General features: G+C 46.2%; 1 protein-coding gene across 1 annotated transcript; it reads left to right on the top strand.

Moving 5' to 3' along the window:
* Positions 1-10,584: 10,584 nt before the first annotated feature.
* LOC118637957 (transmembrane epididymal protein 1-like) lies at positions 10,585-11,490 on the top strand. Its single transcript, XM_036273660.1, has one exon. The coding sequence runs from the start codon at positions 10,585-10,587 to the stop codon at positions 11,488-11,490; it is 906 nt and encodes a 301-aa protein (XP_036129553.1).
* Positions 11,491-18,041: the final 6,551 nt, after the last annotated feature.

Genomic DNA, 18,041 nt, shown 5'->3' on the forward strand with positions numbered 1-18,041 from the left:
CCACGTCCTCTGCGGCACAGGACAGGGAGGGTAACTAGCGAAACGCAAAGCAGGGATCTTTAAGGAGACAGGAGAGGCAGGTGGCTGTTAAGAAGGCAAACAGACGTTTCCATTTAACAGTTTCAAAAACAGAGTTTTCCAGATTGTATGTAACCTGTTCGAGGTCACACAGCTTGTGAGAGCTGGGACTCAAAACAGGATCCATACCCTGTGGCACATTCCAAGTCAGCTCAAAGTCACCTGTCCCCTGCAGCCTCCCCCTCTTCCCCTCCCCCCAGTTACTCGCTCCTTTCCCTCCATATCTGTTATTTGCACTCCCACCTCCTCCAGGTCATGGACTAGGTTTTATTGATCTTTTTTCTTTCTCTTTCCCCCCATCCTCTAACACCAGGCTTACTTGCTTTTAAATAAGTCTCCACCCACTGTCCTCAGTAGACTGGCATTTCCTCCCCAGTACAAAGAACATCCTCTTTCTTTTGCCTCTTTCTCAGCCCATCACTGCCCAGAACTCAGCCCTAAAACCAGGAGATATTAGGAATAAGTAAGCGCTCAGACTTTGGACCCTACTGCCCAACGTCTCACTTCCAGCTTTGCCACTGACGAGCCATGCATGAGACTTTGGGCAAATGGCTGAACCTAGCCTGGCTGGTGTGGCTCAGTGGTTGAGCGTCGACCCATGCACCAGGAGGTCGCCAGTTCGATTCCCGGTCAGGACACATGCCCAGGTTGTGGGCCCGATCCCCAGTGGGGACATGCAGGAGGTGGCCAATTGATGTTCTCTCTCATCGATGCTCTCTCTCCCTTCCTCTCTCTCTAAAATCAATAAAGAAAAAAATGTATTTAATAAAATGGCTGAACCTACCTATGCCTTTGTCTCCTTACCCACAAAATAAGGATATTCACCACACGGGGTTATGGTGAGAATTGCATGAAATAGAGATAGCAGACCCCTCAGTAAATGGGAGTTTTTTTTTTTAATCCTCAACTGAGGGTATTTTTTTTTCCCATTTATCTTCAGATAGAGTGGGAGGGAGGGAAGGAGAGAGAGAGAGAGAGAGAGAGAGAGAGAGAGAGAGAAAGAAACATTGATGCAAAAAAGACACATCAATTGGTTGCCTCCTGCATGACCCAACCAGGACCAGGGACCAAATCTCAACCGAGGCATGTGCCCTTGACTGGAATCAAACCCGTGACTCTTTGGTCCATGGGCCATTGCTCTAACCGCTAGGCCAAACCGGCCAGAGCAATAAGTGAGAATTATTAACAACCACGTTAGGTGAGGAGGCTCCCTCCCTGTGACAGCTGGGGAAACTGAGTCTCCATGAGGTTAAAGAGCCTTGTCTCTTTATATTCCTCTATCACACTTTCTGGTACATTCTTGGGGTGTTCCTCTCTCATCATGCGTGTCAGCTGACCCTGCTTGTATAGATCGACCCTGTTGAATTGTGCTCCTCCATTCATTTGTTGAAGTTCTAACCTGCAGCACCTCAGAATGTGACCTTTTTTAAAATAGGGACATTTCCGATATCATTATCTAAGTTACAATGAGGTCATACTGGAGCAGAGTATGTTCCCAGTTCAATATGACTGATGTCATATTGGAAATCTGGGCACGGACACAGGGAGAACACCACATAAAGATGAAGGCGGAGATCGGTGATGCTTCTAGAAGCCAAGGAACACCAAAGGTTAACAGCCAACCTCGGAGGCTCAGGCAGAGGCACGGAACAGAGCCCCTGACAGTCTCAGCAGGACCAGCCCTGCTGCGGACCCCGTGACCCAAGGCGCTCACCTCCGGAGCTGTGAGATAATACGTTTCTGTTCAAGCGACCCAGAAAGAAGACAGACGTGACACAGAGCTCTTGCTGTTGACACAGCAACATTGTCCCTCCCTCTAGCTTCGGGGGGAAAGACGCTCCATCCCTGATGCTGCCGCCCAGGGGGATAAAGCGGCTGGCCCAGCCTCGTCCCTGCTCAAGCCAGCAGGGGCTTTAGGAGGAGGTCACTCTAAGCCACCCCGGTCATTCTGTGTGACCTCAGACACGTGTTCCTTGCATGGACTCTGGGACCTTGTCTCTCCCATTCGGTCCTATCAGATCCTTGCTGTCCCCTCTGAGGTCCTGCCCAGAGTGGCGGCATCTACTTCCAGCCAAACCCCGAGTCTCATGCTTGTCTCAACGCCTGGGATTTCCTCCAAGGCCAGGCTGCAGCCAGCTGTTTAACTTCCTAAAGAAACGGTTCATCCTGACCTCTCCTGCTTCAATAGTTTTTGCACCACCAGGCCAGGTCTGCATTTTCAGGACAAAGAGAGCTGTCCACCCTCCTGAGAGCTAAGGAAGATCCAACCTTCTGGAGCGAAAGGCCTATTTGCCACCCCAGCAGTGGAGTTAGGACAATACCTTCCATCCCGGGTCAGACCCGCCGCCCTCACGAGCCATGTTGAATGTCTACAGCTGCCCACATGTGGCTGGCCCGGAATCTTTTCCACGGTGAAGTGGGGCAAGCAAGACCCTGACACCCATGGAAACATACCTGGTGTCTCCATCATCCCAGCCAGCCGTTGAGAACCTAATAGAAAGCTACAGCTGTAAGTACAGACAGAGCCCCAGGTCACTGATTAACAGACACTGTTGTTGCTTACTCATTTCCCCCAACTGTGCACCTGCCCAACTGCTCGGTGTGAATCGTCCCAGGATTAAAAAAGGTACTGAGTCATAATCTAATCATCGAAAGAATCCAGAAGTGGCTGCACCTCCTGGAGCTTCCCTGAGAAGCTGGAACCCGTGACCAAAGTAGGATTGCTAGAGACTGCATTAGGGTCTGGGGCTGAAGGGCTCGCGGGCCGGACGGTCACATTCCTGCCGGAACGTGCTACTGCTTCTCACCCCCCGCTCTCCGCTTACCCAGCATCTGTTGACTAGTCAGAACCGGGTGGTATTTGCAGAAGTGAGTAGTAGACATTCTTCTTATGCAAGAAACTGTATAGCTAGTAAATCTGCTCAGTAAGCATCGTCCCCATTTGACCGATAAATTATCAAGGTTCAGGGCCTTGTCAAAGTCACCTAGCCAGGAGGTGAAAGATCAGAATCCAAACCCAGGTCCAGTTGGGCCAAAGCCTGGTGCTCACCCTCTCGGACCCACACTCAGCCGCCACTCATTCGCCTTGGTAACCAGCTGGTCAGAATCTCAATACCCTATGTGACCAGATGAATCAACCTAACTCTAAATACCCAGCCGGGTGACTATTTTGTCACCTTCACTTGGAAATGAGAGAGGCGTTGTTAAGGCCTACAGGCCCCTGCCTGGGACAGGAGAAGCTGCTCCTAACAGTGCTTGGATTCCTGCAGAGACAGTCTGTTTTCAAGCCAATATCCAACGCACTGACTCAGGAGGACCTCTCTCCCCATCCCTCCTTAAGTCCCTAATGTGAGTTCCAATTTCCTATTAATCTCTATCCCCAGAGTTTTATTCCCAGGATTGTTCTAACCCAGGGAAGGAACTGAAGTTTGGAGTTAGTATAAACACATGTGTTTTTCATTACATTGTCTGGAACACACGTTGTAACCTGCCCAACTTCGATGCTCGGAATAGAAACACAGCACACAGTCTGAAAAATACAATAAATGCTATACTCCCATTATGTCCCTGAGGGCTCAAGATCTCTAACTCTCTACTGGTTCATCAAACCCAAGATAAAATGCCACAGTCTGGCACTCAAGGTCTTCTGTCAGCCTTGTCGCCAGGCGTCTCTGTTTAAGTCTGGTTGCTCCCCCAAAATATCTGGGGCTTGGCAGGCAGGCTACCTCTGCCCCCAACTCCTCCGCATCTTGGTGTCTTGGCTCATGCCTGAAGCACCCTGTCACCCCTATGCTCCTCCTCTAATGTCATCACTTAGGACTCCAAAGAAAAGACTCTAAGAAGTCCTTCCTGACCGGCCCCTACCTCTACATTTCCTTCTGTTAGCACGTATTCAACAGACCAGCATTTACTGAGCACCCTCCATGAGTCATCAAGTCCTTTGGCCAACATTTACTGAATCCTTTCTATGTGCTTGGCACTATGCTAAGTACTTTGCAGGCCACCCGTTTGCTCTGCTTCCCTTTATTAGAAGTCTCAAAAAAGTTGTTTATACTGGTGTCTCAATTCCTGTCCTGTCATGCTCTTTTGAGCCAACTTCAGACCTTTTCGAGGTCACTAATGATTTCTCTGCTGCTAAATCCAAGTCAGTCTCCAATCCTCTTCTTCATTGACCTTTCAACAGTATTTGATAGAAGCATCTGACTATATTATCTCTTCTTAGGATGAGTATGTTTTATTTAAGGTAAGTTAGATAATTTCAAAACAGTTTTCTTCATATTTGACCTTATGAAATAAAGGCTGAACCCACATACACATACACACAATTCCTATAATTGTGTCAGCTACAATTGTAGTCTGATATAAGTGTGGCTACTGAAACAAAGTACCTCAAATGGTGAGTAGTTTTTGATAGAACTCTGAACATAGCAAAGTACGATATTCCTTTGATTTAAACAATTAAAATATTAAGTGTATATTAAGCAGTACTGAAAATACTTTAAAAAATATTTTTATTGGTTTGAGAGACAGAGGGGAAGGGAGAGGGAGGGAGAGATAGAAACATTGATGAGAGAGAGTCATCAATTGGCTGCCTCCTGCAAAACCCCTACTGGGGATCGAGACTGCAACTTGGGCGTGTGCCCTGACTGGGAATCAAACCCGTGACCTCTTGGTGCATGGGATGATGCTCAATCAACTGAGCCACACTGGCCAGAGTGAAAATAATTTTTAATGTGAAAATAGAATCTAGGCTCAAATAATTCAAATAATTATAATTTCCCTTTTCACTTAAGTGAATGCCTGATAGGAATTTGAAAGTTGGGTAGGACATGAGATCATTCTTTTTGTGTGAGACTGTCCCATGCACTGCAGAATATATAACACCCCTATCTCCTGCCTGTGAATTGACAGTAGCACCCAATCATTGTAAAAGCAAAAGTGCGCCTTAAAATTTCATGCTCCCTGTCTCCCAGCTTGGAGACAGTGACAATGTATGGCTCTAAATGAGGCCCATCACTCTTGAGAGAAGTCCGCAAGACCAACTCTGCGAAGGAGAAAAACCATCTGATGAATTCTTAAGTTCCTGGGATCTTAACCTTTCTGGGCAAGCTTCTCCTTCAACCAGAAAACTAGGGAGCAGTGAAGGACACGTCTTTGAAAGAAGAGCTCTTGGTGATGTAGATGTGACAGAAGACTTGGGAAACATGACCGTGTCATCCAGGAGTTTGTAACAAGGACAGATGCAGCGTGACAGTTAGCCCAGGACCAGTTCTATCCAGGATTAGGGCCCTTTTATGGCAGGAGAAAACTGTCTCTGCGGGGGATTGCCTGTGTCAATCCTAAACTTCCTTGTTCAAACATCTGTATTGACATGCAGCTCCCCCACCCCAAACTCCTTATTCCAGTTGAAGTTCCTAGACCTCTACTTCTCACCAGCTTGGGGACGGGAGTAAGTGTAATAAACAGAAACAGGCATGAGGTACACACACTACCGTTATTCCAGCACATACAACAATCTACACACTCGCCTATTACAAGTCATTTACTCTACAGTTATTCTGAGGGGTGGATAGAACAAGTCCCATGGGGTAACTGAGCTCAGATGAGGAGAGTTCCCCATGAAAACACAAATAGAAGACACAGGGTAGGTACAACTTGCTACTTCCAGAACATTCCCTGGACTTCCTTGCCAGTGCTCACGCTGGGCTCCACCTGAAAGATCACTGCTCATCTCTGCCTGTCCGGATCCTACTCTTCCTAAAAGGGCAGCTCCCATCTATCTTCCTGCGTACGGCAGTCTTGGCTCCCTCCAAGGGACAAGCAACTGTTCCTTCACCGATCTGATGGAACGTTGTACCTCTTTTGTGACATCTCAGTCTCCCCTCTAATGTGGCTGTTTGCGTACATCTTATTTCTTCTAGCAGCACACAAAGTCCTTGAGGGCACAAACGGTGTCTTATTCACCTTGGTGTCACTCAAAGCACAGGAGAGAAGCATGAGAGCAAGGGTCTTGCTCACAGTAGTTATTCAACACGTCCGCTGAACGAGGAACACACAGGCATTACAAAAGATGAAATCTTAGTACCTGGTACCAGAGGCCCTTGTTTGCAGCTCAAATGAACAAGATCTGAGGGTTCGCTGCAATCAAAAGCAAACGCTGGCCTGTCTCCAGAGGGCATCTATCCCATCCTGGCGTCTGCTTCAAAGTCCCCCCTAAGTCCCAGTTGCAGGTCTCTTGATCTTTCCCTGTTTGCTCATTAAAGTTAATTTGAAACATGAAAAGATCCAGGACTGAATATTTCATTAAGGCCAGGTCTTCTTAATGCAGCAACTTCAGACAAAACATCAAAACAGGACAGAGGTTGGCAGTACAAGGCCAATCCCTGTAGCTCGCGTGTAAGCCCCTGACCTCTGTTCGCGGCCAACATCTGTGGTCGGCTTTGGGGATGCTAAGAACATCAAGAGGAGTGGATTTTGTCTCCTAGAGATAGCATGAGTCTTCAAGGATTTCCACTGCTCTCCTTCTGGAAACAACCATTTGTGTGCAAATAGTCTTGTCCGGAGTCCTGGGTGTGGACTAAGATCGTTATTAACAATATCAGCTACCATTTCCTGAGTTCCCACTGTATGCCAAGGATTGCACTGCTTTTACATGGGTTACTCTTCGAATCCTCACAGTAAGCCTCTGAGGTAATACTACTATTGACCCTATACTACTTATGGGAAAATGGGGCTTGGAGATATTAAGTTACTGGACTGAGATCTTACAAGTATTGAATGGCAGAGAAGCTGACAAGGCTGAGATTCTGCCCACAGCTGAGTATTCCGAGAGCCCATATTACTCACCACCTCATCCTGTTGTTTCTCAGGATACCTCAACATGTCCTAGTCTTTCTTAGCAGGAAGAAGACACACTGACCACTGACTGCTGCACTAGATGGTTCTGGTCTGAATGAGGTAGCAGTGATTTTTATTAACTTTACATATATAAAAATTCATTTATTTGAGGAACAAAATAGAGGTCGTCACATAAACCGTTGGAGCTATGAGAACCCAAGGACAGCCTGGCCTATGTGACATGCCTACATGGATGTCAACGTTCCAAGATTTAGCAGGATGGTTTCTGAAGTTCTACAAAGCTAGAGCCAGAGGGGTAAGGAAAGTTGGAGAACACAGAAACACGGTAATGGGTCACCAATCTCAAGTTCCTATAAACTTCAACTCTAGCAGACATTTCTTTGTTCCAGTGGAAATTTTAATTCTAGTCAATCTAAGTTACTCATTCCTATAAAAATATGTTAAAAGGAGAAACTAGAGTCAGGACCAAAAAGGGAACATGGAAGTCTAAACTAAAATGTTAAAAATAAGTCCAGATGAATCAACGGTTACAATAAATTTAAGCATCATACATTTCCCCTGTCAAAATAACACAGATTTTCCAAACAGGTTAAAATACAAAGTCAAGCTATATGCTGATTCTAAGGCATATGCTTAAACAACTGAACACAGAAAGGTTGAAAACACATCTTCCCAGGAACTCAGTGCCCACAGACTCAAGACTGTCTGCCAGTTCTGCTAATCATTCACCCCGTTTGGCTTCCTTCTTGGCTACTTTGGGGTGGGTGATTCCTATCTTCAAAGTCAAGATCAGGATGTCCATATTTCAATGAACAACATGTAGCGCTGATGTCTGGCCAAGGTGGGGGCTTGAGTATCCCAGATGGGACCTTAAGTGCAGCCACTTGTCCTCATCTGTGCAACTTTCAACCTGGCATTGCTGTTGGGTCAGTGCTACTGTACTCTCTCCTCCTACAGCCACTAGCTCACAGATGCCCAGAATGGTCAAGAGGTGGAGATCAATGTGGTGTCAGGAGGTAAACACTATTTGCTTGCCCCTTAGACCCACAGCTATGACATCTGAAGGAAACATTGCTAGTGACCCAAAACAGCCACTATGACTCCTCCAGTCCATTCTAGGTAGAATGGGGCTACTCAGAAACATGCACAGGCTCTTTGTGATGGTAAATACTTAGTGGAGCAATGGACTTTGCTGTACCAAGGGCCACCTCCCCTCGGAGCGGCTCAGCGATTTCCTAGAACAAAGGCAAGGGCCAAAGAGAGTACCGGAGCTTTTTCCTCCATGGTTAACTCCATCACAGGGTTGTACTCATGGCTTCCCTTTGTACCTGCCGTCCTGTGAGCATTCAACTCTAAAAGTTTCTGTTTTGGCCACTAGCTAAAAAGGAAAAAATTGGGGGTAACAAAATCACTCCTTTCTAAGCAATAACCCCCATGTTTTCTTCCCTTCCTCCTCTCCTCCCCCACTCTTTCTCTTCCTTTCCTTCTCCTCTCCTCCATCTCTTTAGAGAACACAGATGCCAAAACTCTTTCTTTTCTCTAATAGAGAAATGGAATCTCTGCTAATCTCTAGGGAGATATTGGACTGGATTCCTGGTCTCTCAATTGCCAGTCATTTTCCCCATTTCCCAGCCATGCCTTCCTAAAGCTGAAGTTCTACAGCAGAATGTTAACAGCGATTAACGTCAGGTTTGAATTATAGGTGCTTATTTTTCTCTAATTTTTGCCTGCGGATTTTTCCAAATTTTTCTGCAAAGGCTATGTACTGATTTTGCATTAGCTCAGGTGAACTAGCTGCTATAATAAATAAATGTAAAATTTTCTGTTGCTTAACCAAAAAACGTTTATTTCTTGACCATATGTAGTCCAAAATGAGTGTTCCTGAAGAGTGTATGCACCTTCTAGAAGGAGCAATCCAGGAAACCTGTTCCTTCCATTATGGGCTCCTCTATCTTCAACAACATATGACTTTCAGATAAGTTGTGAAGTTCTGTGTAAAGCCAAAGGAAAGGAAAATAGAAGAGAGTACATGGGGGACAATTATATGACGTAATATATGTATATCACTTCCATTCATACTCCATTAGCTAGAATTCAGTTGCAAGGCTACATCTTCACTGTAGGCATGGTGGGGAATGTAGTTGATCAGCACGCAGAAGAAGGAAAGGAAATGAATACAGAAAATTGCTAGTCAATCTATGCCACACTTGTGTAAGAAAAAGAAAATACAGTTGAAGTTAAAATGGAATAAGGAAGGCAAGTCTTTCTTTAAAGCTATCTTAAGCTCTCTCTCTTACAGCATTTTCATACTCAAATCCCCACTGTCCCACTGATAAGAGGTGGCCTTCATCCTCAAGGGTATGAATAGATTGGGTTTTTTAGACATAAGTGGGTGTAGGAAAGGGAGATGCATGGATAAGCCTGAAGGCTCAGAGGCAGTGCAGTGACCTGGGTGTAAACACTCCTCCTCCCCACTGGGGGCACTATCAGCATATGGGTGCTGCCTCTCGGTCCCACAGCATTGCTTGTACAATGAGGACGGAGGAGTATAAAGACTGAGTGATGTCACCATGGTTCATGTTGAGTGATGAACTTCCTCTCCGCTGAGCACAGTTATCAGATCCAGAGAAACTCCTATTTCATGTACTTCCTACAATATACCCAGAACCTTTTGTGTGCAGAGAGCATACTTCAAATTCCCTGTACCTTGTTCTCTACCATCCCCTCTAAATGAAAACTCTTGCCTTAGATACAGTCCCTCGGACGCAGCGGGCTGTCATATAGTGCTTAGAACACTTTCTACAAGGGCAAACGATACTTAAGGAGAAAATAAAGCTGATGAGCTAATTCACATTAAATATAAGTAACCTACTAAATCTACTTGTCTCAACATTTCTGCATTTTAATAAGAAATTATACTTTAACATCCCATAATTGATCTCAAAGGCGACTTTTCAGGCTCACCTATTGTCCAGTAGAGAGAGAGAGATTTGGAGGCAGGAGTAGGGCTTTCTTGGCGGTGCCCCAAATCTGTCTGTTACAGAAAAATGAAAAGGTCAGGTAGGTACTTAAGATGTGTATGTGTGAGCTCATCCCAAACGTTTATAAACTTTTATGTTCAGGAAGAATATATTTGCTTACACTTTGTGAACAGAGATATGAGTAAGGATTCTTAACAGATACATAAATGTTTGTGAGTAACCCAGGTCTTTTCTGGTTAATCTCCATGTTCATGCACCTCTCCATGCTCCACTGAGCACTGGAGCAGAGCAGATGAGCCCAAGCCATGGAAGTGAGGGACAACTGCAACTAGAAACATCTCAAAGGCTCAAACACTGAGCTCATGAGAACACACATTCTCACAGGTACATACCAGGAAATATTCATCTTCCTTCTTTGGCAGAAGTCACTTAGTTCCCAGTGTAACAGAATGGAATGTAACAATGAGACTACCTCATCAAAAGCGTAGGCTCCTCTCCAGAACTTTCCATTCTGTCTGGGAGCAGTGGGCAGAGAGAGATGATAAAAGTAGGTAGAACTTAGCTCTTTATATACAACCCAAAACTTGATAGGGTCCTCAAAAGCGAGGAGGGCAGAGAGGTTCTAAGTTCTGTTCTTCACTCCTTAATCAGAAAAATTTGTAATTTCATGGGAAAGTTCAATGGTCATTTATACCCAGGGCTATATCTTTTCTCCTATGGACTATATCAGGCAACAGTGGTCTTTAAGGCCATTATAGTCAATGACTCTCTCCTGTGTCCTTCATGTCCTTTCAAGAATAAGGGAATGTGGGCCAGGCTGTGGGGAATATCCTATGGAGGTTGGGTGAAGGTGGTGACTGGCTCTATCCTAACGGTTTATGTGGTCATCTGTCTTGACGACGGGATGGTGCTGATGAACAGGAAGCAGCTATCAAGATTTATGTACCCCAAAGAGTGGCAGCATCTCACCATGTTCATCCTCCTCACCCTCAATGGCTGCGTGGATGTCACGAGCAAGAACTTGCTGCGTCAGAGGTGTGTGATCCTAGAAAAAGGTACCCTGCTCCTGATCTACTGCGTGCTCCTGATGCTCTTGGTGTCACATGTTCAAGGTTCAACAGGGGTGGAGCAGCGGGTTCATTCTCTACTCATCGTGGTGGTGTTCCAGTTGATGCTGGTGTTGGCTGTTGAGCTGTGGGCTCCTAACGCATTTCTCCTCTCGCTGATCGAGACCTTTCTGTTTCTGATGATGGGCTCCTGGCTGATGCAGGCGGGCTTTATTCTGTACAGACCAGTCACCGGCTACCCATGGCAGGATGACGACGTCCGTGACATCGTGTTTGTCACTGTCTTCTTCTGCTGGCATGTGATGATCAATGCTTTGTGCCTGTTGGGAATCTATGGCATCTCTTCCTTTTGGCATCGTTGTTACAGTCCCAGCTTGAAGATGACGGGCTCCAAAGAAGCTCCATATCACGCAAGCCCTGAAGGCCCCGTCTACAAATTGCTGCCGAAAGTGGAGCGCTCAGAGAAAGATGAGCAGGTTCCTCTCCTTCCAGAGAGCTCACCTTGACACAGGGCCTAGGATGCCTGGCACTTGTCCATCCCCTCTTCCTCCTTGTGGGTTCTCAGACATGTACATTGTACCCTCTTTGTCCCCAGTGAAGGTAACGGCCATGAAGAGAGCAGTCGGTTTCCATCAGTGGGACATCTCCTGTCTTTGAACCTCTAATCACTGAGGAGATGAGGAGAGAGGGGGCTGAGAAAGGGATGCTGATAGGACTGGTGTGGTGGGGAAAGAGGACCAGGGGAATAGATAAGAGCGGGGGGGAGTCATGGGAGCCAGGGAAGCGATCCAAATCGGCCTGTGAATGGAGGAAAGTAGAGTCCGGCAGTCACGCAGTCGCCAGCTTCGTCGCCGGGCTTCTACTCAAGGAATAAAGACTTCTTTCTCACACGTCAAAACTGCGATAATAGGTGTTTTTGTTTGCCCACTAGAGGAACACCACCTTATGCAAACAGAGATGCTATAATTCTCCCACCTGGTTACAGCAGGTGCCCCATGCTGCCGATACATTCTCTGTCCTGTTCCTGTTGTCTCCCAGGGAGTTTTGCCTTCCCCACTAAATGCAGTCTCCTTAAGAGGAGAGAACCTGTCATAGCCTAGTCACCCCATTTGCTCTGCATGTTCCAGAGGAATATAACACTGTCCTCTACACATAAGGATTAAATTGTTTTACCAACTTTCATAATACACTATAAATAATCAATAATTAAAACTGTGGTATAGGAGCAAGCAAGTACCACTGGCCCATAAATCAACATGGTGCCATGTAATAGACACTTCAGAAACAGAAATATAGTGTAGAATTAAAAACATGTTAAGAAAGGGCTTCTCCCAATCAGAAAGAATATATATACCCCTATGTTCATAACAGCATTATTTACAATTACTAAGATCTGGAAACAGCCCAAGTGTCCATCAGTAGATGAGTGGATAAAAAAGCTGTGGTACATATGCACAATGGAGTACTATGCAGCTGTAAGAAAAAAAGATCTCTTATCCTTTGAGATGACATGGAGGGACCTGGAGAGTTTTATGCTAAGCAAAATAAGCCAGTCAGAGAAAGACAAGTATCACATGATCTCACTTATTTGTGGAATATAACGAACAAAATAAAGTGATGTACAAAATAGACCCAGAGACATAGAAGTAGGGTTCAGACTGACAAACTTTAGAGGAAGGGGTGGGGGAGATGGGGGAGGGAAGAGATAAACCAAAGAATTTATGCATATAAGCATAACCAATGGACAGAGGCAACAATGCTGGGGGGGGGGTGTCAATGAGGGGAAAAAGGAAAAACATCTGTAACAAAAATAAATTAATAAAATAAAATAAATAAGTAAATAAATAAGTGCATATATCCTTCAAGCAAACAACTCCACGTCTTGCTACCTGCAGTGGATATGTGTCATGTGAGCCTAACTACATCTTAAACAGCCTCCCAACATTTCGATCAGTTTCCGTATTACCAGGCGTTGCCTTCCTGGTAGATTTTTGTTTTTAAGCTCCGGCCTCCCTTGGAGCTAGCTGGGTACAGGCATGTTACCAATTAGACACACCCACTCAGGACTTCAACTCAGAAGAGAGCAACGCAAAGAAATGAGCTCTGCCTGGGGTTTCTATTCTGCCTCAAGAGTCCTGGCAGTGATGTCAACCTCTGTTTCTCATCATCAACCTGGTCTGCCCCACAGTTCTGGGGTCAGTGCCAGAAGCAGCAGCGAAGCCCATTTGACAGTAAAGTTCTGGGCATTGGTCCTTCAAATTTAAGCTGGAATCTTTTTCTCCAGCCCCTAATGATGCTGTGAACTAACCCATTTAGTTTAATAAATTCCTTTCTCTTCAAGTAGCCAGAATGGAGTCTTGTTGTCTGTAGCTGAGAACTCAAATATATTATCCATTCTGGAAGTACTCGCGCTCCTACACAAAGCGTGTACAAGAATGGTCACCGAAGCATTGCTTCCATAAAGAACTCTCCATAATACCTGTTTGCCGATAGGGGAATGGTTGAATAAATTATGGAGTACTAGGCAGGAATTGAAAAGACAAGGGAGGTCGGTATGTCCTGACGTAAAAAGATCTCCAAGAGGAAGTGGAAAAAGCTAAATGCAGAAAATACGGGCATATAGGATCCAGGGTTCAGAGGTAGGCGTGTTCTTGTTAGTTTCCTAAGGCCTTGTGTTTTCTCCTCACACCTGTCAAGGATGCTTAGGGCTGTAGGGCAACCAGGAGACAGGGTATATTGATGAGTGCAGAGACTTATTGGGGGTGGAGGGATTGAGCAAAAGAGAAAAGAAAGTTCTCACGGACATGGACCCCAGTGTGGTGATTTCAAGGGGAGAGGGGTGGTGGAGGTGGAAGAGGGGATAGAGGAGAGAAAGGATGATGGGGAAAAAATTAAATAAATGAAACATTTTAACCCACAACTAATGTGACCGTATCATTTAGCATTCGAACCTGGACACTTGAAAGGGAAAAGAGGCAAAATGAATTCTTTTACCTCAACGAGAGGTGAAAACCAAACCCCTTATGGTTGGTTACACGACCTGTAGCTGAAAAAGAGACATGCTGTACAGCTTTAGTTTGTCCCCCAAACCCATCTTTCGCCTCCTTGCTGCTCTCTCTCCCAGGAGACTACCCTGGTCTGCAGCTCATCACTGGGCTCCTCAGTCCTCTGGCTCCAGGTACTGCTGAGCCCCAGCAGAAGGATGGAGTAGAGAGTGAATTTAGGGTTTTTATTCTCTTAGCCCCCGTCTCTGGGGTCACCCTAGGCTGGCCGTTCCCCAACACCATGACACCATCAGTTTTAGTTTCCTAGGCTGTCATAACAAGTCACCACAGACTCGATGGCTTAAAACAACAGACATTTGTTCTCTCGCAGCATGGAAGCCAGCATTCCAGAACCAAGGTGTGAGCAGTGTTGGTCCCTTCACGCGGCTCTCAGGTGGGAGCGCCCGTGTTTCTCTCCCGGTGTCTGATCACTGCGGGCCCTCCGCAGCATTGCCTGGCTGACGGATGCATCACTCCGGCCTCTGCCTCCACCCTCCACTGTCCTCCCCTCTGCGTGCCTCCGTGTCTCAAACCCCCGCTGCCTCCCTCTTATAAAGTCACGTCGTTGGACGTAGGGCCCACTCTAAATCCAAAATGACCTCATCTCGAGGTCCTTAGCTTAATGATGTCTGCAAAGACCCTTGTGCCAAATAAGGTCACATTCACAGGTTTCAGGGTTAAGACTTGAAAATATCTTTTTAGAGACCATCACTCATCCCACTACACGGTCCTTGCCCACACCAGGAACTTCTGTCCCATGTCCCTTGGGGTCTAGAGGCGGTTACAGCTCCAACTGTGACTCAACTGTCCCTTGTGGTCACTTTACATCCAGCCCACGTCAACGTAAAAAGTGCCTTTTTAAGCTATCCTTGAATGATCCCAATTTGAGTTGCCAACTATTTCCTATTGGGACCGTCTCTGAAACACTAGTAATTGCACAGGAGGCCAGAGATTTAAACAGAATTTACCCCCCGATTCTTGGAACAATGACAAGAAAAAACTTTTATAATTGAATTCCACAAAAGTGGACACACAGTATAAGAGACTAATTTGTAAACAGGTGGGTAATAAATCAAGGGGTTCTTTCAAATTCAACGAAGATGACCAAAGGAGTGATTCATTCATTCAAAAATCCTAAACAGCTACTTTTTTCCAGGTACCGTATAGGGATTAGCAATACATTCATGAGAAACACACAAAGACATACAAAATTATACTGCAACTTATAGTAATGAATGAATGAAAAGGAAAATCGTAAGGTCTTTGGGGATAAGAACTATGTGATATAATTTTTATAGGCTCTGCTGCATTCAGAATTCATAGAATTTGGTAAATTCGTGTGTACTAAGTTCCCGAGGACCTTCTTGATATTCTAGAATATCAAGCCAGAGAGGTGGCGAGGGGGTAGGTCTGAAGGGAGCCTCGCTGGGGAACAGCCAGCTCACGGAGGACCTCCATGGGCTCCTGTGGTTACGTTTTCCCTCCGAAACAGCTTCCCAGGCGCTCAGTGCCCACAGACTCAGGACTGTCTGCCAGCTCTGCTAATCATTCACCCCCTTTGGCTTCCTTCTTGGCTACTTGTGGGCAGCGTCTGGTTGGGGGTGGGTGATTCCTATCTTCAAAGTTGAGATCAGGATGTTCATGTTTCAGTGAACATGTAGCATTGGTGTCTGGCCAAGGTGAGGGCCTGAGCATCCCAGATGGAACCTTAAGTGGGGCTATTTGTCCTCAGCCGTGCGACTTCCAACCTGGCATCGCTGTTGGGTCAGTGTTGCTGTACTCTCCTCCCCTGGCCACTGGTAACCAACTCGTGGCTACCAGGAACAACTGGGGAGGTGAGTGGGGGGCTAGAGTAAGTTCTGCTGCCCCCACTTCACTTGGACCACAACCTCAAAGTGCCAGAGGCAACATCAGGGGTGAGCACATGTAGCCCTTCTTGAGGCCTACAGACCACATGCTCTCTAGCCCAGCCCTGCTGATACCTAAGGAGCAATGGATCAGACCCTATGCTTCTCCTATAGCAAATCTTAGAACAAGAGAGAATCCCTGGGGTTCTCTCCTCCCAACTCACAAAAATCTGCCAGTTTACCCTGGCTGGTTTGGTTCAGCAGTTAGAGCATCGGCCTGTGGACCAAAGGTTCATGGGTTCGATTCCCGGTCAAGGGCACATACCTGGGTTTGATCCCTGGCCCGTCAGGGTTGTGCAGAAGGCAACCAATTGATGTGTCTCTCTCACATCAATGTTTCTCTTTGTCTCTTTCTCTCCTTCCTTCCCTTCTACTCCATCTAAAAATCAGTGGAAAAATATCCTCAGATGAAGATTCACAAACAGACAAACAAATCTGTCACTTTGAATCTCCTTTCTCTAAGCATTGGGCTTTATAGTGCACTCCAAGTGTTTTGAAAGTTCACCAAAAGGGAAAAACAGACAGGAGAAAAATATGCTCACTTCTGTACAACAGTATGCATGGCCTTTTAGTTTCACCTTAACAGAAAGTTCAACACTCCTTTTTTTCAGATAAGGGGTGTGCCATTCAGCAAATCAAGGGAGCACTGGGGTTAGCACCCAGGTTCCCGACTTGCAGTCAACGCCTTTGCCTCCCTCACGCTGTCTTCACAAACTTTGTTCTGTACCCCAGTGGTGACCACAGTCACCTCCAGACTGTAGGATCACGAATGATTTTTATGTTCTTCTCGTGCCTAGATATTCTCTCTGGTTTTTCTACAATGACTACACATTGACTAAAACACTTAAAATTCCATTTTAAAATGAAGTAAATTCCTTCAGAAAGCAGAATTAAGCGTTGTCTTTTTTACTTGCCTTCACACTCAAATCCCCAGCCCCACCAAACCTCTCAGTAGCAAGAAACAATCTCAATCATTGCCATCCTCAAGGGCAGAGAGATTTAATTTTTCTGGAATGAAGTGGAAGAGCAGGTATTTGCGCCGTAAGCGCTGTGTGACGGGTGTGAATTCTCCTCCACTCCACCAGGGGCGCTGTCAGCATACAGGTGCTACCTGTCTGCTGCACAGCGTTGCTTATACTGTGAGGATAGATGCTTTTGCAGGAGGCCGTGATGTCAGCGTGGTTCATGTTGAGGGATAACTTTCTCTCCCCTCAGCACTCCCAGAGAAACTCCCATTCTTTGTACTTCCTGTAATACAGCCAGAACCGTTTGTGGGCCCAGGGCATGTCTCGTATTCCCTGTACTCTGTTCTCTACCATCCTCTGCTGTAGACTCATCTGGCTGTTACCCAATACCTAGGACTCTGTCTTCCAAGGAACATCAGACACTAGTAATGAATAAATGAAGCTGATGGGCTAATTCACATCAAAATGCAAATGGCCAACACCAGGTCCCTGCAGTCATCCCTCTTAACAGTATCTGCACTGTAAGAGTTACACCTTAATACCTCGTGCCAGTTAGGGAGGCGTCGTGGCAGCAGAGGGACATGGAATATGAATGTCTCTGGTTATTAGACCTTACACATCTGTAGTGAAGAAGTCTCTGGAATTGTTGCTTACCTGCTGTATGATGGGCCTGAGGTCATTTCAGGTCAGTGTGGCAGCAGCCAGGAAGAAGCATGTGACATAAAGGAAGGGAAGTGCAGGGACAAACCCAAACCCATGAGGACCCGTGTCTGCCTCTCACCACCTCATTCTTCAGTGGCGGTGACCCACAGATGAAGCCGGTGCCCTTCACACTAAGAGAAGCAAAGGGAGCCACAGGCCTGGCTGGTGGCCATGCCAAGGAGGCGCGCCAGCAGATGAGCAACCGAATGCATGAGCTACAGTGGTACTGGCACCTGTATCTTCGAAGTGTGCTTCGGTTGCGGCCTCACTCCCATCTTCAGATTCTTGGGTAAATTTCTCCTGTAGCCAGCTCAACCTGGAACCACGTAGGGGAGGGAATTCTGGAAGACATGGCCCAAGCTCAGGTTTATGTACTACAAAACCACCGCTGTCCCTAACATCATACCAAAAGGTCGCTTCTTAGATCCGGTAGAGAAGT

Source organism: Molossus molossus, unplaced genomic scaffold (genome assembly GCF_014108415.1).
Source record: "Molossus molossus isolate mMolMol1 unplaced genomic scaffold, mMolMol1.p scaffold_m16_p_20, whole genome shotgun sequence".
In the NCBI taxonomy this organism is placed as follows: Eukaryota; Metazoa; Chordata; class Mammalia; order Chiroptera; family Molossidae; genus Molossus; species Molossus molossus.